At 40.7% G+C, this 19,340-nt stretch overlaps 4 protein-coding genes across 7 annotated transcripts in view; 2 read left to right on the forward strand and 2 right to left on the reverse strand.

The window, feature by feature from the left end:
• Window positions 1-1,331, forward strand: part of esamb (endothelial cell adhesion molecule b) — a 57,046-nt gene extending 55,715 nt beyond the window's left edge. Inside the window, exon 8 of the mRNA XM_085370328.1 lies at window positions 860-1,331. Within this exon, the coding sequence (XP_085226454.1) occupies window positions 860-1,331 (472 nt within the window). The remainder of the gene's footprint in view (window positions 1-859) is intronic.
• A 1,071-nt stretch (window positions 1,332-2,402) lies between these two features.
• Window positions 2,403-7,037, reverse strand: acad8 (acyl-CoA dehydrogenase family, member 8). 2 transcript variants are annotated; one of them, XM_085370325.1, is made up of 11 exons: window positions 6,902-7,037; window positions 5,868-5,968; window positions 5,478-5,647; window positions 4,749-4,858; window positions 4,527-4,603; window positions 4,307-4,444; window positions 4,082-4,217; window positions 3,561-3,658; window positions 3,300-3,452; window positions 3,098-3,200; window positions 2,403-2,964 (listed from the first exon to the last, which is right to left on the reverse strand). In XM_085370325.1, exons 1-11 carry the CDS (start codon window positions 7,014-7,016, stop codon window positions 2,909-2,911), a joined length of 1,257 nt encoding a protein of 418 aa, XP_085226451.1. In that variant the 5' UTR covers window positions 7,017-7,037; the 3' UTR covers window positions 2,403-2,908. The 2 variants fall into 2 exon arrangements, with proteins under 2 accessions (XP_085226451.1, XP_085226452.1); XM_085370326.1 differs by lacking the exon at window positions 6,902-7,037 and adding an exon at window positions 6,409-6,456.
• A 992-nt stretch (window positions 7,038-8,029) lies between these two features.
• thyn1 (thymocyte nuclear protein 1) lies at window positions 8,030-11,357 on the forward strand. Of its 3 annotated transcripts, XM_085370989.1 has the most exons (9): window positions 8,030-8,242; window positions 8,588-8,670; window positions 8,952-9,054; window positions 10,222-10,391; window positions 10,475-10,543; window positions 10,693-10,785; window positions 10,857-10,952; window positions 11,028-11,178; window positions 11,262-11,357. In XM_085370989.1, the coding sequence occupies exons 2-9, from the start codon at window positions 8,596-8,598 to the stop codon at window positions 11,306-11,308; spliced, it is 804 nt and encodes a 267-aa protein (XP_085227115.1). In that variant the 5' UTR covers window positions 8,030-8,242; window positions 8,588-8,595; the 3' UTR covers window positions 11,309-11,357. The 3 variants fall into 3 exon arrangements, with proteins under 3 accessions (XP_085227115.1, XP_085227116.1, XP_085227117.1); XM_085370990.1 differs by lacking the exon at window positions 8,030-8,242 and having other exon boundaries at window positions 8,582-8,670; XM_085370991.1 differs by lacking the exon at window positions 8,030-8,242 and having other exon boundaries at window positions 8,616-8,670; window positions 8,996-9,054.
• A 2,032-nt stretch (window positions 11,358-13,389) lies between these two features.
• On the reverse strand, window positions 13,390-18,474 carry vps26b (VPS26, retromer complex component B). The gene is made up of 6 exons (XM_085370465.1): window positions 17,796-18,474; window positions 17,177-17,333; window positions 16,288-16,452; window positions 15,833-16,008; window positions 15,608-15,750; window positions 13,390-14,486 (listed from the first exon to the last, which is right to left on the reverse strand). The coding sequence occupies exons 1-6, from the start codon at window positions 18,016-18,018 to the stop codon at window positions 14,349-14,351; spliced, it is 1,002 nt and encodes a 333-aa protein (XP_085226591.1). The 5' UTR covers window positions 18,019-18,474; the 3' UTR covers window positions 13,390-14,348.
• Window positions 18,475-19,340: the final 866 nt, after the last annotated feature.

Genomic DNA, 19,340 nt, shown 5'->3' on the forward strand with positions numbered 1-19,340 from the left:
GGCCAATAAGCATCCAGTTTCCCTTCTCCAGTTTAAAAACACCACATAAAGGTTAAAATGCTCATCTCATGTCTTCAAACAGAAGTTTACCATTAAAAGGCTTATATCACCGGAGCTAAGGCTTTATACAGTCTATGTGTACATCATGTATTTCTTGACAGCTGTCAGAAATGTGGAGTAGTGAGATGTAATTTCTGTGTCCAAAAAATGATGATGATACAAATGGAAAGTAGAGTGTGTCGTCTCTGAGCACGACGTGACAGTAAAGTCATCCTATTCATCCTAAAGAGGCCATTTGGAGTCGAAGAGGGTAGATCCTGTTTTTTCTCATTATTTTGAATCCAGTTGTTTGGAGCAGGGCTTTAAATTGACTTTTGCTCAGTGTGAAATGTGCAGTGTTGCACATCATCCAACCAGAACCCCTGCACTAAGATATGGTAAGCGCCATAATGTGTGCCCTCCACCTCACGGTGTAATGTACCCACAAATTTTCCAAAAAAAACCAAACAAGCCTTCTGCTTCTAAGAGTCCGTTTACAGTAATGCAAAGCAGTGATTCAGCAAGTATGTGTTATCTGTGTTTTCATGCTATCCTAGTTTTTGTGCATTTTTGAACATTTAACCTTTGTAACTGATACTGTGTAAGTAGAGCATCGTTTACACTAAATCAGTAGTTTACAAGCGCTTGATTGTTAGGAGATCACGTGAGTATAAAATACTGTCACTCAATGTGTTTTGTTGACAGTATTGCAGCTGCAGTGTCCGTTATCGTTTTACTTGAAGCACTTCACTTCTGTTTTGTTTTCTGTCTCCTTTTTAATGATTTTTCTTTCACCCTCTTTCCTTGCTTTTTACCGCAGGGAGGACGCTCAGGCACCAAAGCGAGTGTCATGGGCAAAGAGCAACACAGGCTCAGATGGTATGTCCAAGAATGGCACGTTATCCTCCATAGCCACCAGCCCTCAACCACGAGACCCCCATCAGCCCAACTTCCACTATCCGTACTCCCCGATATCAGCTTCAGACGCGAGCTCAGTGATCAACGCCTACCAGCTGCGCCCTGGAGAAGCCAATACCTTACAAGGGCTTCCTGGCTACAACATCGGAGGCACGCCGTCGCGTAAACACAGGCGGCCTCCGAGTGCAAACGGGGCTCCTTCGCAGGTTCTCAGGAGCTCTGCGGTCACCAACCCCAAAAGAACTGAGGGGGCGCAGCCTCAGATGGCACCTCCACCCACAGCGTCCCCACAAGTTAGTTCCTCCACTCTGACACGCATGGGAGCTGTTGCTGTCATGGTGCCTGCTCAAAGCCAGGCTGGATCACTGGTGTAACGGCGTGGGAAGCAAAGGACAGAGAATCCCTCGCAATGAAGCGCCCTTTCTCGGTGAAGGCCTGATAGGTTGAGAGAGAAGGAAAAAAACGTGCTTCACTGGAACAAACTCTTCCTTCGGTTTGTTGACGAACCAGTGCAGCGTTTTTCATTTCAGTTTTCTTTTAAATGCTGCGATCAGGCTCATTAAAGAGAAATATATTTTTATTTCCATGCTTAGAACGAAAAGAAGTGTTGATTTTACGTAGCAGCATACAGTGATATTGTAAACCGTAGCAAGCAGGATGGTTTACTTGCGATTGTCGTGCAATGTTTTGGCTACATTTCTATGATTTCTACAACTTCATTGTAAAGAGATTTTTCTAATTTCATTTTTATGTTATTTTACCTGGATGTGTAAAGTTCACTTTTCTCAGGCTAACTGCACTCGTTCAGAGCAAAAACACACAATTCAGACACTGAAAATAGTTTCTAGAGTTTCACATTTCTGGCCCACATTCATGTTCACATCAAGAAACAGTTTCAGTGTGGGTTGAAGACTGATAAGGACTCAAAACGTGATGATTTTGCTTGTTATGGTAGCTGGAATGTAACCAAAGTAGTGAGTATAAGTGTTAAAGGCGATGGTTTCTGACTATTTTGCTTAAAATTGTTGAGTATAACAAGATTACTGCAAACATATGGCAGAGCCAGTAGTGGAGACCGCTCAAGAAAGCGTCCATCCTCGATATCTGACCAATGTTTTCTGCTTGTTTGTTTTCATGATTTCAATTACACTGAACTCTGGAGATAACGATGCAATGATGTTCTGATGTTGAAATACTACATGTAGCACTTTTAATGCAGTTCTGACTGTTGATGGAATTTTGTTTTTCAATAAAATGTTCTGCAGTATTTGACTAAATATTGATCAGTTCCATATTTAATGGAAACAAAAACCTAAAGGTGCTAAACTGCAAATGAAGTCCAGTTTAAGAAAGCTTTATTTGGAGTGTAACATTTCATTATATAACCTTCACAGCACCTGTGACATATTTCTGTAATTCTGCAAAAAGCAAAGAAAAGGATGAAATACAGTAAAATTGCAATAACCATGAATATACATAAGGATTGAAAGACCACTTTAGGGACAGTGATGCTGGGATTTTATGAACTGTTACTTTTTCTTATTACTTTTTCCTCTGTCATCTCTCCGTCGCTGGTGGATGAGTTTAATTACCTGGGGTAAACCCTTCAAAGCAACAGACGGAGTGCCAGCAGGGTGGAGCAGTTGGAGACGAGTGTCAAGGGTGATTTGTGACAGAAGGATTGAAAAAACTACACTGAAGTTGGTTGTGCTAACTTACATTACATCTGATGTGGCGTACACATTCAAACATGGAGTCTAAAGGGTTTATTTATGACAATGATGCTGATTTGCGAGGGTTATTAGATGGAGGGTGGGTGGATGAACATACACTCAAGTCAGGAAACATTCATTGAAACTATGATGTGCAGGGCAGCACCAGTCATACTGTAACAAACCAGATATGAAGACCATAACAACATGGTCAGTTTAAATCCAGAGGACGAGCTTTATCACGACTCCGACAGCAGATTTCGGGAAATGATCATCCTCATCACTTCATTGGTTCCTTTAAGGGAAACAAAAGCAGGAAACAGCTGGTGAAAAACAGCATCACAGTTGCCTTACATGAAACCAAAGGAGCCACACTAAAATATGACAAAAGACAAACAAAAAGGCTAAAGAGAGAGAAAAAACCTCACCTTCTAGGATCTGGTGGACTCTGATGTCCCGGACAAACTGCTGCACTGCGTAGTCTTTAAGGTAACCGTACCCACCGTGCATCTGAAGAGCCTGGTTGCAGATCTGTTGAATACAAGCAGGAAAAAACATAAAAGATCACTTAATATAGTTAATTTCATGCTTTTTAGCCAAATACTGTTAATCCTCCTTAGCACTGCTCACATTAAAGCACTTGTCTGTGGCAAAGAGCTTGGCCATGGAGCAGATGGCAACAGCATCGGGGCGGTCCTCCTGCAACGCCTGCGCTGCTTCACGTATCAAAAGGCGAGACGCAACCAACTTGGTGGCCATTTCTGCCAGTTTGAACTGAAGAAACTACCATATTAAAAGAGGGGGGGGGGGGCGTGAATAACAGTGGCAGGGCAAGTATTCTGTTTCACTGAGTTTTCACTAAATAAACTGAAAACAGGGGAACCTGCTTACCTGGTTGTTTGAGAGTGTTTCTCCAAACTGCTTGCGCACTAACAGGTGATCCCTCGCCAGCTGCACAGAAGCATGCGCCGCCCCAAGAGAACAGGAAGCTGGCGGCAGAGTATTTAGAGGAAAACCAGTGAGTAAGTTGTTTGGCTTTGTTTTAAACGCCTTCATGTCAATGCCAAATACTGTGTGACCACAAATACTGACGGTTTGAGCTGAGTTATTACTGAGCAAACCACTGCTACTGGTCATAACCAAGGGCATGCTCATTTATAAAAGTGTGTTAATCCAAATCTACTGAAACCATTCGTCATGCCTTAACCAACTCAAGGTTTCTTTAAAAGCACGCTGCACGCAATTTATGCACAAATCTGTTTCCCCCGAAGCTCGTTGAAGCCCAATTATGATGCAGATTACATACTGTTACTTCTAGCTTTAAAAAAAAAAAAAAGATTTACATTGGATTGTAAGTATAAAAGACACAGTTTTTGGATGCTTGGCTACTTGGGTGGTGTTTTCCTCCTTACCAATATTAATTCTGCCTCCATTCAGGCCTTTCATTGCGAAGTTGAAGCCCTGTCCTTCCTCACCGAGCCGGTTCGCCACTGGAACCGCACAGTCCTCAAATATCACGGCCCTGGTCGGCTGAGAGTTCCAGCCCACCTGGAGGACAGATTGTTTTTAACAGCTGATTGGCTCAATTCTGCCATCTAGTGGTTGAACACCAAAGTGGCGCAACTGTGAAGTCGTACTTTTTTTTCTTTTTTGCCAAAACTGAGGCCGGGGGTTCCCTTCTCCACCACCAGACATGAGATACCTTTAGGTCCTTTACCTCCAGTTCTGCACATCACGACGTAGACATCTGTGTCTCCTCCTCCACTGATGAAGGCCTAAAAAGTGCCGAATAAATTAGAGGAGCTTGCATTTCTACAGACCTTAAATGACATGAGCGTACAGACAGGTCTGAGTTACCTTTGAGCCATTCAAGACGTAATGGTCGCCTTTCCGCTGAGCAGAGGTCAGAAGAGAAGCAGCATCGCTGCCGCTGCCTAAAACAAAGATCGCAGGTTGAACTTTAACTAAAGTACTCACATGTGTGGAAGAACAACATACATGTGAAACGAATTTCTCACATAGACAGCTGTGAATAATTTTACACAAAGAACTCTGCTGTCTTTTCGCATGCAGACTCACCTGGTTCAGTGAGACAATAGGAGGCAAACTTCTCCATAGAACAGAGATCAGGACAAAACTTTTCCCTTTGCTCTTTATTGCCATAGCTGTCTATCATCCAGGCACACATGCTGCAAAGATAAGGAGGACAGAGGAGATTAACATGCAAATAAATAAATAACATACACTCTCTGGCCACTTTGTTAGGCATACCACTTCAACTGTTTGTTAACACAAATATCTGATCAGCCAATCACATGACAGCAACTCAGTGCATTTAGACATGAAGACACAGTCGAGTCGACCCAGTGATGTTCAAACTGAGCATCAGATTGGAAGAAATGTGATTTAATGATGGTGTTGGTAGAATACGTGCTGGTCTGAGTACACAGAGTACCACTCCTGTCAGCTAAGTACAGCAAACTGAGGCTAGGATTCGCACGAGTTCACCAAAATTGGATACTAGAGATATGTTGCCTGGTCTGTTGAGTCTCGATTTCAGCTTCAACATTTGACATGAACAACATGAAAGCATGGATCTATCCTGCCTTGTATTAACAGTTCAGCCTGCTAAAGTACCAATTATTTAAATGCTAAAGTGAACCTGAGTATTGTTACCGACCACGTTCATCCCTTCATGGCCACAGTGTACCCATCTTCCTGTATGTATAATCCAGACAAACTGACACCTGCTGTAAATATGGCGTCTTTTAAAAATGCTCCCAACCAAAATAATCTTATTATTCATACTTGTGGATGCTGATGTAGGCTGTGGTGCTCACACATCCCGTGGACAAAGCCTCAAAGATGATCGACGTGTCCAGCCGAGAAAGGCCAGATCCTCCAACATCTGGCTGAACGTAAATCCCACCGAAACCCAGCTGGGCCGCTTTACGCATGGTCTCCACTGGAAAGATTTCCTGAGTGGGGAAGAAACATCTAACCATTAGCACACCCTGCCTAGTGCTGTTACTAGTTACTTATTGCCTAATACTTATTTTTACTTTTTTTTTCTCCTGATCAGGACTTTGGATTGATACAAAAGATTGCCTTTATATGAGCAAACATGGTTTTGAACCCCTCACATCTGTTGCTTTCACGTTTGATTAATAACAGTGTTTTAAGCCTCCTAGCTCATACCTTTTGGTCCCACTCTGCCATGTGTGGGGCCATTTCATTGGCTGCAAAGTCAAAGGCCACTTTTTGAAACTCCTTCTGTTCATCTGTGAGTCCGTGGGAAGCTGCAGACAAAGAGCGGAGGACATTAAATACAGAAACTGCTCTGTGTGCTTTTAACCATTACATACTGTTCATATTTCATGTCTTCACAGTCTGGCTCAGGTCACGTTGAACCCAGGCTAAGAATTCCCTCATAAGTGTCTACAGCATATTGTTAAACAGAGATTCATTTAGAGTATATAAATAGTCACCTTTTTTACTCACTATGTATTTATAAACCTATATTAATCTCTAGCTCTCTTCCACAGTCTTTGTCCTGTCTTTGTTCCTCAACCCCAGCCAGCTGTGGCAGATGGACGCCCCTCCCCGAGTCTGGTTCTGCTGGAGGTTTCGTCCTCCTTCTAGTTTTTCCTTCCTAGTGCTGCCAAAGCGCTTGCTCACAAGAGGTCATATGAGTGCTGGGTTTTTTTCTGTTTTCTTTGTATTATTGTAGGATCCTTACCTTACAATACAAAGTGCCTTGAGGCAAATGGTGTTGTGATATGGTGCTATATAAATAAAATAGAATTGAACTGAAAAACATCTAATATCATAGAGTATTATGTCCTGTTATACCTAACACATTACAACATAACAGCCACGATGATTTAAATAACATCTAGGTGTTGAATAATCCGAAAGAGAGGGGCGGTGCTAAGGAGAGGCGTGCAGCTTTCTCTGCCTTCCGACTGGAACTGAGATCTAACAAACCTACCAATGACAGTCGGCTGCGATAAATAAGTAAATAAAAGCGCTGAATATGTGTAGCATAAGCTTCTTTTTTTTTTTAAATCTTAATCAGCAGTCACGTTTGTTTGCTACAAAGCTGTGTGACTACTTAACATATCGCTGGTTCATTTCATTGCTTCAGGTCCAATGAGGTAAATGAAAGAAACAGAGTTTTTAGAGCTACTTGTATTACTTAAAGCTAGTAGATCTCGTTTTCTGGTACTTACGGTCGATGCATGCGGCTATTCCTCTTCTCTGTGAGTTTCCGCTTAATGTTACACGATTTTTACATATTCTGGAGCCCAGCCGGGCTATTCTCGACAGAGCTCCTACAGCAGCCATGTTTACCTCTACAGTGGTGAGTCACTCGGCAGCGGGACTGCTGGTTATTGTAGTTTGTAGTCGCACTTCCGGCTTGTATTACGCATTTAAAGGTGCCATATTGAAACGGGGTTCGTTTCAATTAAACGAAATGTTGAAAGTAAATATTTTAAACATTTATACATGTTTAGAAATTTTACTTTGATTTGTTTAATCACATGAAGTAATTCATTTATGCTAGATAACACAAGTGAGTATTGATATTATGCTTATGAAAAAGTTTTTGAACTACCACGGCATTTATTTGCTGTTATTTATTCAGATGTATGACATGACCAGTTTGATTATTAAACTACAGTGTAGGGTCCATAACATTATTTTTTAATTGTATATCTTTTTAAATAATGATATTTAAATTGTGAAATGTAAATGATGGAAGCTTGTGTCTACCACTGATTTATTTTTTATTTTTTTCTTTTGTTAACGTATTCACTTATTTTGCCATCTGTAAGTGAATATTTCAGGTTCACATCTCAGAATTCAACTTGAGAAGTTAATATTTTGTCTTAATAAATCAATAACATCTCAAGTTAATTAAAAATTTTTACAATTTACACTCTGCCTGGCAAAACTTATTTTGGAAACAAGCTTCCATAAAATTGTGAAGCTTGCATAAATGAATAAATGTATATAGCTTTGAGAATCCTTTTAACCTTTATACATTAATACCAACAATTCTGTAGGCTTTAACACATAACATAACACTTTGTAACCTCATATTTACTTTCTTTATCACATATTCTCAGACTATTTATTTTATTTTGGATTCACTTTAGTCGTTTCCATGTGTATCCTGTACACACTGAAAACTTACAATAAAGTTGACTTTGACTTAACTTACACCCTGTTTATTTGTAGGTTATAATAATAATAATAATATATTAATAATAATAATAATAATAATAATAATAATAATAATAAAAATAAAGGGGTGTTATTGTCATAAAAACTTAAGTAAACAGGCAAACGAAAAATAAATAGACAATAAAATCCGATTAATTTAATTCCTAATAAACCAAAAGGCCTGAAAATAGTCACGTGTTCCCCGTACCAATATGGCGGCAGTGCTTCTACAGCGGACACACGGCAGTGGCTGGAGAATAAATCGAGTGCACCTATACGGTTTTTAGGTCACGTGTTGCAGTTTTTTCCGCGGGATTGATGGCTGGAGCTGTGCGGAGCTGAAGGTACGACTCCATGACTGATTATTACCGAGTTTATCTCCGGACAGTACGTTACGTCTAGTTTGCACGCATTCCTGATGCTTCTGTGTTTCTGCTGCTTGTTAGTGTCTAAGCAGTTTACACATGTAAATAAGAGCACTTATTCAGAAAACATTTAATAATACCAGCATTAATATTGTTAACTAGTGCAGTATGTTTTTCTTTAGTTACAGCAAGCACTTGAGTCACACCAAATACAATTTGTGGTTGTGTTATTTAAGTTGAGGTGTTTCTAACCTTCAGTCTGCCACTACTGATGTAAACTGTGGTTATTAAAAATATATGTTAGTAACACTTCTCAAATTAAAGCTTCCTACATGAAGAAGATAATCACGGCTCATTGGAAGACTGCTGTGCTTACCAACATTAATTGCGGCTGGACGCAACTACCGGTAAATAAAGCCAAATTTATGTGATCTTGGACTCATTTTGAATGATTTTTAGAGTAGTCCGTTTGGGATTACATAAAGAGACAAGACACTGACCCAACCTAATGTTCTTCAGTTAACAACACTTTGTATGAACTTTAGAAAAGTATAAATGGATATAAATATAAGGGATGGAAATCATTAGTGGATAAAAAGGAAAAAATGCTGATTGTCTGAGTTCTTGGTGGGAGAGCTACCAGAGTACAAGTTATACCTAAAACTTCTTGTGTTTTTGCCCTCACAAGCTTTACAGAAACAAACCATCCAAACCTTTTGTGGATCTTTACAGAGTCAAAGAGATGCCACCAAAGAAAAAGGCCAGAGTCAGTAAAAGGAATACAGGTTCAGGTAGGTAAATCAAATCACAGAAGAAAATCACCTGTCTGATATTAGAAGGTTAATACACTCATCCTGGGCATGAATCTCAGAGTAATTTCAGGATTTCTAAGGATTTTCCAGGGTAGAATATTTTATAGCTACATCTTTAATTAATTAACCAAAACCATTGGGTGCACAAGTGTGAATTTATTTTGAATTTAGTCTCAATTTTATATAATGAGTCAAGTGCATTCAAACACCCCCACTAATATTTGGTTGACTGTCCTTTAGCAAGCTGCACGTCAACCACACACTTTGGGTGGGCATCAACAAACTTCATGCATAATTCTGGCTGCATGTTTGACCACTCTTTTTTTGAAGAATTGGTAGGGTTCATTCAAATAGTCCAAAAATGTTCAATAGGGTTTAGGTTGGGGCTTTGGGAAGGCCATCCCAGAAGCTTAATGTTAACCTGCTTTATCAATTACAAAACCAGATTTCACATGTGTTTGGCATCATTGTCTGATTGAAACACTCAATTGTGTCCAGGTTGATTTGAGGTGAAGTTGAACAATTTGGACATAGTTCTCCTCCTTCATTATTCCATCTACTTTGTGTCCATGATGCTACCACCACCATGCTTGACAGTTAGTCCATGGCACTGTAAAACTAACTTCACTGTAGACAGTTTTCCTGTTGTTCCATTAGTTTCCCGTTCATGCTAGGCTTGAACCTTTTTGGTCCTTTAGTTGTTCCTGAACATCTGAACCAATTTCTGCTCATGCGAGGGTGACAGTGTGGGTCTTCTTCTAGAACCCCGGAAAGTTGTGTTTGCACTGATTATTTTGGAATCTGCATTTCTAAGAGACATTCCCAACTTGTGTTAATCTACAATTCTATTTATTAGATGTTTACTAAGTTCCTTCGATTTTTCCATTGTTCTGAGTATTGGTCAATCCAATGGGTGCTGCCAAAGAAATAACAACATTGCAGAACCTCCAGTGCCGCTTATTATTATAACTTAAGCGCTTGTTCTTGTTTTTTAAAGTCATCACAGATTTATGCTGTACAATCACTCCACCCTGGAAAAAGAATGGTTCAAAGAAATCATTAAAAACACCAAATTATTGTGACATTCAACCCCTCGAAGAGTGCGTGTAAACACAGTTTTAACTAAAGAGTGCTTCCAAACCACAGGCAAAGATGATGACAGGGAGCCAGTGTCCCCAGCTTTGAAGAAGAGGAAAGCTGCAACTTCTGGTGGAAAAACTGACGAGAGCTCGGCGTCTTCTGGTTCTCCACAGTACAGTCGCTGGCTGATGAAGTCTGAGCCCGAGAGCCGCTTTGAGAATGGCATCGACGTAAAGGTATGGAGCAGCACCAGCTTTGTCAGCGCATTTTAAAGTGTGAGCTGGTCTCACTTGTCTGATGCTTCCTGTTCACTCTGCAGTTTGGCATCGAGGACCTGAAGGCTCTGCCTGATCAGACCAGCTGCTGGGATGGCGTTCGTAATTATCAGGTAGAGTTGCAGCACAGAGTCCTGCAAAAAGAAGATGTTTATCTGAAAAAAGGAGCAATGCGCTGCTACTCCTGAAAGGGCTTTTCTGTCTCTGCTCACTGCACCACTGTGCAAATTATTTTTGAATTTGCTATGCTTATCTTCTGCAGGCACGCAATTTCATGAGGCAGATGAAAGAGGGGCAGCTGGCTTTCTTTTACCACAGCAACTGCAAGGAGCCGGGGATAGCAGGACTCATGAAAGTGAGTCGCTCTTCTATATTTAGGTAAAGCTCGAGACGGGCCCGATGTTCAGCTTCATTTCCTCTTTCTAGGTTGTGAAGGAAGCTTATGTGGACCACACTCAGTTTGACAGGAAAGATGTGCATTATGATGCAACCAGCAAACCAGACGACCCCAAGTGGAGCATGGTAAGCTGAACGCATTAAGCGCAGTTAATGATAAGACTCAAGCGTGAAGGCTGAGCTCGTTCTCTTCTCCCTCAGGTAGACGTCCAGTATCAAAGGATGATGAAGCGTTTTCTTCCTCTGTCGGAGCTTAAAAAGCACCACCTGCAGCATCGCGCTAAGGGGGGGCCCCTCAAGGACATGGCGCTTTTTACAAGGGCTAGGCTCTCTGTGCAGCCTCTCAACACCGGTATGACAGAAGCGGAAAGAAAAAAGTAAATAAATAAACAAATAAAAGAGAAATAGCTGTGAACACTGTTTCTTTCTTCGCAGAGGAGTTTGACTTCATCTTGAGTCTGGAGGACAAAGAGCCACTGTAAGGATTGACTTCACAACGCAGCAAAATCATCACAAGTACCATTGCTTCACTGTAACTGTTAACGTTTATTAAAGATATTAAATATTTTTATTAGACATCATAGTCCAGATTCAATCTGTGAAAACACAAACATGTGGTTATGACTTGAGTTTCTTGGAACTGGATGGAAAGCAGTGCCTCTTTATAAAGTATAAACAGAAGCAGCATTAATTATGGCTGGCCTTTGCTCTCAGAGTAGCGTCAAGCATCATTTTATTGACGTTATTTAATTCATAATTTATAAACGGCAGCATATTTTACGACTCCTGATACCCTTTCAACGCTCGTTTTATCACATGGGAATAACTTAACATTGTGTGCTCAACTGCTGCCCGGTGATGACAGAGTGAGTGGGAAAATAAAACCCGCAAACAGCCTATGTGGCATGGCCTTCCAGGTATTTGCTTAATTGCAAAAAAAAAAAACAACAACAACAACATGCAAAGGGCTCTTGGTAAATTTTCCTTTTTGTAGACTGTGGGGGACCCACATTAAATGAATTTAATGTGCTGAATGCTGAAAAGTACCTTATATAACCTCTGATGAGATGCTGGTTTGGAAGTATTAATGCTGTTGCTGCAGCCCGATGCCAAAACAACAACTCCCGTATTATATGTCAGAGTCAGTCAGATGGTGTAGCACCATTTATCTCCTGACATCACTGTTATTTAAATAGTTTTTATTAACTATTTCCAATTGATTTACTTGAATAATTGTGTATGCTGATGCAAAATAGCTACTTCGAACAGCAGTGGCTGAAAAAGCCCAGCCTGCTTTGGAACCCGAGCCCTGGGGCACACTGTGTGTTTCCACTCATGAAGTGTGGCCCAGGGCTCAGGTCACAAAGCTCCAGAGCGCTAATGACTGAATCAGTGTGTTGATATCTTCTGTGGTCTTTTCCACAGTCATAGTTTTATGAAACATTGTCTCCTTCGCTCTGGTTGTCACATTAGGATAACATCACCTTTAAGTTTTAAGCCTTGTCTTTAGTTGAGACCTTTCTCTTTACGTGTTTAAATTACACCTCAAAGCACATGCATGCATGTCCTCTTTCACCTGATGTTACTGTTGTTAAGATAAAACTTATAATTTTGACACGGATCTCCTAAGAACCCACCAGAACGTAGAAACCTGTTATAAAACAGATAAAACCGATATACAGACAAAGTCTTTTGTGGAAATGTCCTTATAATGAATATGTGGTCCAGCAGAAGTTGCTGTGGCTTGCTTGCACCGTTGCCTCAGAAGGTCCTGAGTTCGCCTCCAACATCTAGCCAGGGCTTCTGTGCGTGGTTTGTATGTTCTCCCCATGTTTGCATAAGGTCTCTGGTTTAACCTAACCCTACCCTGCCCCACCCCATGTTTTAAAGACATGCAGTTGGTAGGGTTAGATTAATTTGTTGTTCTAAATTGCCCTGCATCAGACTGGTGACCTGTCCGGGGTATACCCTGACTCTTGCCCTATGATAGTTGGGATAGATCCAGCCCTGATGAGAAAAAGTGGAAGAGAATGGATGGAAGGACATTTTCCTATGAGAAATTCAAAATAAAAATCTACTAATTTTGCAACTCATGAGAACTTAAAAATCAAACTGTACAGTCATGTGTATGTGAAAAACTGAAGTATATCATATCATTCAGTAGCTTGTAAAACCACCTTCAGCACCAATAAACTGATTATTGTCTGTATCCCTGTATTAGTCTCTCACATTGTAGAGGGATTTTGGCTCACTCTTCTTTACAGCATTGCTTCAGTTTATTTAGGTTTGCAGGGAGTCATTTATGCACAGCTCTTAGAGAGGTTAAAGTCTGGAGTTTGATGGGGCCACTGCAGCACCTTGATCCCCCCCCCCCTTCCCCTCCCCTCCCCTCCCCTCAGTCACTCTGTTGCAGATCTGCTCACTACTCTATAGCAGTTGAATGTTAAATAAATAAAACTACATTAGCTGTAAGTACATTTTAATGAATGCTCAGGTTCATTAAGTCAACACATTCATTCATTTTCACAACAAAACCACAGAGAATTAAATTCATTTGGCATCAATTTATTAGACTTTTGGGAACAAGGAGTAATCGAGTAGCATTTTGCAAAAGATAGTTCTACTGTAACTTTCTCTGGTTAAAAGACTAAAATTATGTTAGAGGCAGGAGGATTCAATTAGCTTGATACACGTAGGCACAACTTTTAAGTCTCTAATAAAGAGGATACAGAAGACTTCATACTATCAGACCTCAAGACAAACACTTTGACATCCTTTCCTAACACCACTGGAATGCTGAGGTAAAGCTTATGGACATGAAACGTCATTTTGTAGCACTGTGTACTAGATAGTCTGTGTACACGAGCTGGAAACAGGATAACAGGTTTAACTGGCCTTATTTACAGGTTTAAAAACAAACGTGTGGATTAATACTTTAGCTCTCTCACTCAAACAGCAGCGAGAGATTAGAGTTTCCACTTCCATCCTTTTTTTGTGCAAACACACAAACACAGAAAAATGTGTTCAGCAAGGTAAAGCAGTGCAAAGTTATCTTGGATTTCTTGACCTTAGAACAATGTTAGGAATGCATTCATTAAACGTGGAATGTTGGAGATGCACTTGATGAGCATTCGTTTGAAATAATTATGAGATTAGAAATCAATTGATCCCAAAAGTGTTAGAACGTAACAAACAGAAGGCTTAAAATTCAATTTCACATGGTTTTACCCAGCGAACAATAAGACATGGGTTTACTTTGATTCCCAAAAAGAACCCCCCCCCCAAAAAAAATGCATTAATGAGGAAGGATAGGACCAGCAGCCTGAAGCCCATTTGAATGCCTCATGCAAACTGTTTCATAGTTCACACAGTTTTACCGTATGTCGGTCTCCCTTCTTTCTTTACTAGAAGCAGCAGCTACAAGTAAAGCAGCTGCCTCTCCAGATGTTGTACAGTTCACATGTACCCCCCACCACCCCAGTGCAGACCCTTTGTGAGTCCCGTGAGAGGAGAGCTGCAGCTCTACCCGCTCTCCTCTTTTGCAGCCTGTTCCAGTGCGCTCTCTGAAGCGGCTGATCCTTCGAACCTCTGAGAGGCGATGGCAGCCTGGTGAGACATGCTTTTCCTCACCACGTCCCCTTTTCTCCACAGTGTGATTTCCTGGAGGGGAGAGAAATCAAAGACAAATGTAAGGTGATGACATGAAGAACACCTCAGCCCATGACCTGTAAATGAAAGAAAAGGTACCAAACTGAGCACAGAGTTTTCCTAGCTCTCAAATGTGACTGATAAATGATTTTAGCCTTTTAGAACCAGTCAGTGGGACATCAACCAATAAAAGCACCACTACTTCTTATTCGCTGTCAGACTTGTTTTCTAGTGCAACATTTTCACTATCTAACACAGAAAAAAAGCAGAGCTCCACAATAGCACCTGTGTTTAAGAATTGCTATTGATAAGGTTTTACTGATGGTGTTCAGTTTCGAGGTTTCAAGCAGATTCTTTATTGATTATTGATCGATTTTCACCTACATAGGATTTCGTTTTTTGGGGGGGTTTTTAGTGCCAGTGCAGCAGGTCTATTATCTCTTCAGCTCCACTGCCATGAAAAAAAAGACATAAATAAATAAAACATGCCAGCACTAATAAAAGGCACTGATAAGCTGGGGGGCATAAGCTTTGGATGGAGTACAATTCAGAACAGAACCAGTTGGAACCTGCTCTCAGTTCCCACCTCTGATTATTCAGTAGCGCTAGCTGTAACTACAGTCAGAATCGCTACACACTCACAGCTCTATCATAGCCTGTACCCCCACATTTAGAAAGCAAACAACAGGAGGATGTTCGCCAGCTTTCTTAGTGAAACAGGGTTCAGCTGCCATTACATCCTGGCTGTAGGCACACTTCAGTTATTACAGTTACGGCTGTGACACAACAGGATGTAGCACTGATTGACTACATGCAGGCGGCTTTGTGTGCCTACAGTGGTAGTTGGAGGCTGAGCCTCCTCTTGAAGCCACACTGTCCTTTCACTCTGACACAATCGAAATACAGAGGCAGTCAAAATCAGAACCACATCCAGCCACAGCTGCACTAATGTCAGCCAGGCAGAGCATCTGCAGCTGTGCCCACATCCACCAGCTGGATACTGTTTGAGAGCTGCCCTTCATATAGACTAATAAGCACTAAAAATCACATTCACATGGATAGTTTTAAACTAGTGAAGTAGAAGATTCAGAAAAATGTAAAAACGCTGTCTGATGTTTTGCTTCCAGTCGTACCTGCTGTTTGAAGTAACGTCTCTCCTCCTCGTCAATCAAAACCAGGTTCAGGTAGTAGCGCACCGAGAACTTCTTGTTGATGTCTCGCATGGTGGGGGTCAGATCATATCCAGCCAGAAATAATCGGATGGGGATGGACTCTCCTGCAATGTTAAACACACTCTCAGAGGCTGAGCAGTGTTTGCATTGTGTGACTTGTTGAAACTGTGAATAACTTTTGTTTACCTCTGACCGGCGCTCCATCCATGATCTCGTACTTGGCAATAGTGTCATTTTCGTGGTAAACGCTTGGGCCTGTGCCTGTTGTCTCACGTTTGATGATGTCAATCTCCATGTGTTTAATCTTAATTCTCACCAGCAGAAAATAGATTTTTCCCACAATTACATCTTTCAGATGGTACCTGGAGAAAAAGAAAAGAAAAGCACAGGCGACAACTGCGAATGAGATCTACAGTTTAGTCACTAACAAGCACAATGTTCAGTACATGCTTTTCATTTAAACTGATAATAAATCAATCATTGTTTCAGCTACTGGTTCAGTTTCTAAATAAATAAATGCATCTTTCACTTAAAAAGAGATGGTTTTGCTGATACTGTATAAAACTATTTCACTCTTAAACACAGCATAACAAGGGAAAAAAGTGAATGATAGTGGTTTGCTGCAGCCCTGCAAGCCTTACTTGGATTTGTTATACTCAAACTCGATGTGGAGGCAGTCCTCAATTCCAACTTCCATTTTAATGGAGGAGTTGAGCTCAGGATAGGTGCTCAGTGTGTGGACCACAATGTCCATCTCTTTAGTGATGTCATTTAGTCTTCTTATCACCGTGGCACGAAGAAAATATCTGAAAATAAAGCACACAAGCAATGAAAAAAGTGCCATTTCCTCCTTAGTAGAAAGTCACAACTACACACTAATTGACCATAATGTCAAATCCACCTGCCTATCCTATCGTTTACTGCTCCACCTCATGACAAAGACTCAACCAGATGTCTGGTTGCAACACTGAAATGCATATTCATAATGCTGCCACCTCTTACACTGGTAAAAGCCTACCTTCTCCCAGTGCCCTTCCAGCTATGACGCTGTCGCATTCATCTGTAGGAACCTTTGGTGGTGGACAGGGCTCACCATGGTCAATCTGACTAGTCTGACACCTTCAAGTCAAGTTTAAAGCGTTTTCTGTTCATTCAATTAACAGAGTCCAACCCTATTACCCATTCACCTTGGATACGTTTTGATAGGTACTTATCACTGCATACAAAGAATACCCCAAAAGATCTGCAGCTGTCTTCAAGCATTCACAGTCTAGCCCTTGTCCAACATTTGCAACACATATTAAGTCGTCACAGTTCACTTTTCACCCCTCGATTGTTGACACTGTAATGATTTAACGTTACTCACTTCCACCGTCATTGGTCTGAGCAGCGTGCATGTACTGCAAGTCAAATGTGGCCAACATCAAGCTTGAAAACTGCTCAGTTTAAGTGCAACCACATGACAGGCAGGTTAACAAGTAACGCGCTCACTGTACTGCTGACAAAACGACAGTGAAGGATCAAACTTACCTTAGCTTGACATTCTGGCCTGTGTAGGACTCGTAAGGTTTCTCAACATGAGTGAACTCAAAGTCAAAGGTCTGGGACTGAGTTATTTCACCAGGTCTTGCGAGATCTTTCACCAGGGAAACAAATTCATGATGGTTTCCTCTGTCGTAATACAACTCTAGAACAAGAGGAAAGATAGTATTAAAAAAAAACAAACTATACTGTGCACGATTTTGGATACAACTGAGCTCTTGAACTCGTAATTGATTTTAGTGGCCAGAAAGCCATACCATGTGAATTTTACTTTAACATGTGAATTTCACTTCTTAAAATCTATTTATGTGTCCAAGTTTTCACACAGCTCTTTCACAAATGTAACACTCAAGCAGGGATTGTCTGTGTTGCTTACAATTTCACTGCTGGAACTTTTAACAGTCCAGCTGCAGCAGATTAAGGACACTAGAGTGCAGCTTACAGGTGATCTGAAACAGGTCTACACAGGTGTAATATGTGGCCCCCTGTGTTTCCTTTCATGTCTAATATAAAGTTGAAAACTGAAGCATCTGTTTGTTTCACTGTTGAGGGATGCCTCCATGTTTCTTCACCCCACAGTCTATCACTCGCTGCTATTTTTACATACCTATTTGTCCCACAAATTCAATTTTGATGCCGTGGTGCTCCAGCCTCTTTCCGGGGTTCTTCAGCGTCACATTCACCTTTCCACTGACAGTCTCGCCGTCGTAGAAAAGAAAATATTTGTCTTTCTTCCCATCTTCAGTTTTGTGTTCAACCTTCTTCCTCGTTTCGGCGTCATTCAGGACAACATCGATTTCTGCGCTTTGACCAAAACTAAAGAAACTCATTATAATGCTGCGTCCTCGCTAACTCTTTATCTTATCTAAGTGCGAGTTAACTGACTTGTTAGCACGCTGCACCGAACCTGCTAACGTTTCAAAGTAGAAAACAAGTGCACGCTAAGGCCTGCGGAGTGCGCGAGCTTGGCTGCTTCTCGTAGCACGAATTACACCGACTGACATTAAAAAGTCTCAAGATATGTCACAGAAACCTCCACACGAGCTACATGTCAAGCAAATTAGCGCTTCGATGCTAAAACACACAGTATTGTGAATAGCCCTTTTCTTTTTTTTCTGCTCTCCGTTGCTGAGCCTGGATCTCACCGATAAACAGCCCGAAGCAGCGACGGATGGGTCTGCTGTTCACACAGAGCTCGCCGCGTAAATGTATCTTACATGTTTGTTTTCTGGGGATAAAACGACGAACGCTGTCAAACGACCAGGATGTAACACCAGCTTTCTTTACCTGCGTTAGCTGAACTACTTCCGGGTGGCGTTTTTTCACAGTAAAAGCGGAAAGAAAGGCGCGGAAGTCGCTAGGCACTAGCGATTATGCTTGAACTACAGCGTGTTTAAGACCTGCAAGTGTTAAAAGGAAAAGAAATATAAATAAATTGCATTACAATACTACACTCATGCAAACAATATAAACATTTATAAGCACTTTCAAACCATTAGCAAAAATTATGAAAATACTTAAATTATCAGAAGTTAATAATAATAATAATAACAATAACAATAACAATAATAATAATAATAATAATTATTATTATTATTATTATTATTATTATTATTATTATTATTATTATTATTATTATTATTATTATTATTATTATTATGTACAGCGTATGTAGTATGTATGAATGCTATTATATTTACACTGGCACTGGAGGCAAAATGTGAACACAACTCCAACACAGCTGTCATCTTTCGCACGCAGCAACTCACTACACAAGAGTTCTACGTCATCAGTATGTGCGATCTACACACACTTTCAGCAGCGACGCTTAGAATTCTATGCCCATAGACTTACTATTATGCTATATTGTAATGTACATAAATGAAATGTGTATACTGTAAATACACTATTTCATCTTTCTGTATAACTTATAGTACACTACTGTAGAGGATTTGAATTGGATTTCATGAAAAGGACCCATGAATATAATTTCATAGATGAAGCAGGATTCAATCTGGCAAAAAGGAGGTGGAGAGGCAGGAACATAATTGGTCAACATGCCATTATTGAAGTCCCTGGCCAGCATGGTGGCAAAGTAACTGCGGGCCTCTCCACTGTCATGCAAACCTGGGGCCATATAACACTGCACATC

Source organism: Diplotaxodon limnothrissa, linkage group LG14, assembly GCF_057381915.1.
Source record: "Diplotaxodon limnothrissa isolate DT_005_m linkage group LG14, D_limnothrissa_male_GT1.1, whole genome shotgun sequence".
In the NCBI taxonomy this organism is placed as follows: Eukaryota; Metazoa; Chordata; class Actinopteri; order Cichliformes; family Cichlidae; genus Diplotaxodon; species Diplotaxodon limnothrissa.

Bases quoted from the DNA above. Each gene is read 5' to 3' on its own strand.
- vps26b (XM_085370465.1), bottom strand. From the start codon at position 18,018: ATGAGTTTCTTTAGTTTTGGTCAAAGCGCAGAAATCGATGTTGTCCTG. The intron at 17,334-17,795 runs GTATGTAAAAAT...CTCTTGTTCTAG, and splicing joins TGAATTTGTGGGACAAATAG to AGTTGTATTACGACAGAGGA. The intron at 16,009-16,287 runs GTAAGGCTTGCA...CTTTTTCTCCAG, and splicing joins TTTGAGTATAACAAATCCAA to GTACCATCTGAAAGATGTAA.
- thyn1 (XM_085370989.1), top strand. From the start codon at position 8,596: ATGAAGAAGATAATCACGGCTCATTGGAAGACTGCTGTGCTTACCAAC. The intron at 10,544-10,692 runs GTAGAGTTGCAG...TATCTTCTGCAG, and splicing joins ATGGCGTTCGTAATTATCAG to GCACGCAATTTCATGAGGCA. The intron at 11,179-11,261 runs GTATGACAGAAG...CTTTCTTCGCAG, and splicing joins TGTGCAGCCTCTCAACACCG to AGGAGTTTGACTTCATCTTG.
- acad8 (XM_085370325.1), bottom strand. From the start codon at position 7,016: ATGGCTGCTGTAGGAGCTCTGTCGAGAATAGCCCGGCTGGGCTCCAGA. The intron at 4,604-4,748 runs GTGAGTCTGCAT...TCTTTGTTTTAG, and splicing joins CTATTGTCTCACTGAACCAG to GCAGCGGCAGCGATGCTGCT. The intron at 4,445-4,526 runs GTAACTCAGACC...GGCACTTTTTAG, and splicing joins ACGTCTTGAATGGCTCAAAG to GCCTTCATCAGTGGAGGAGG.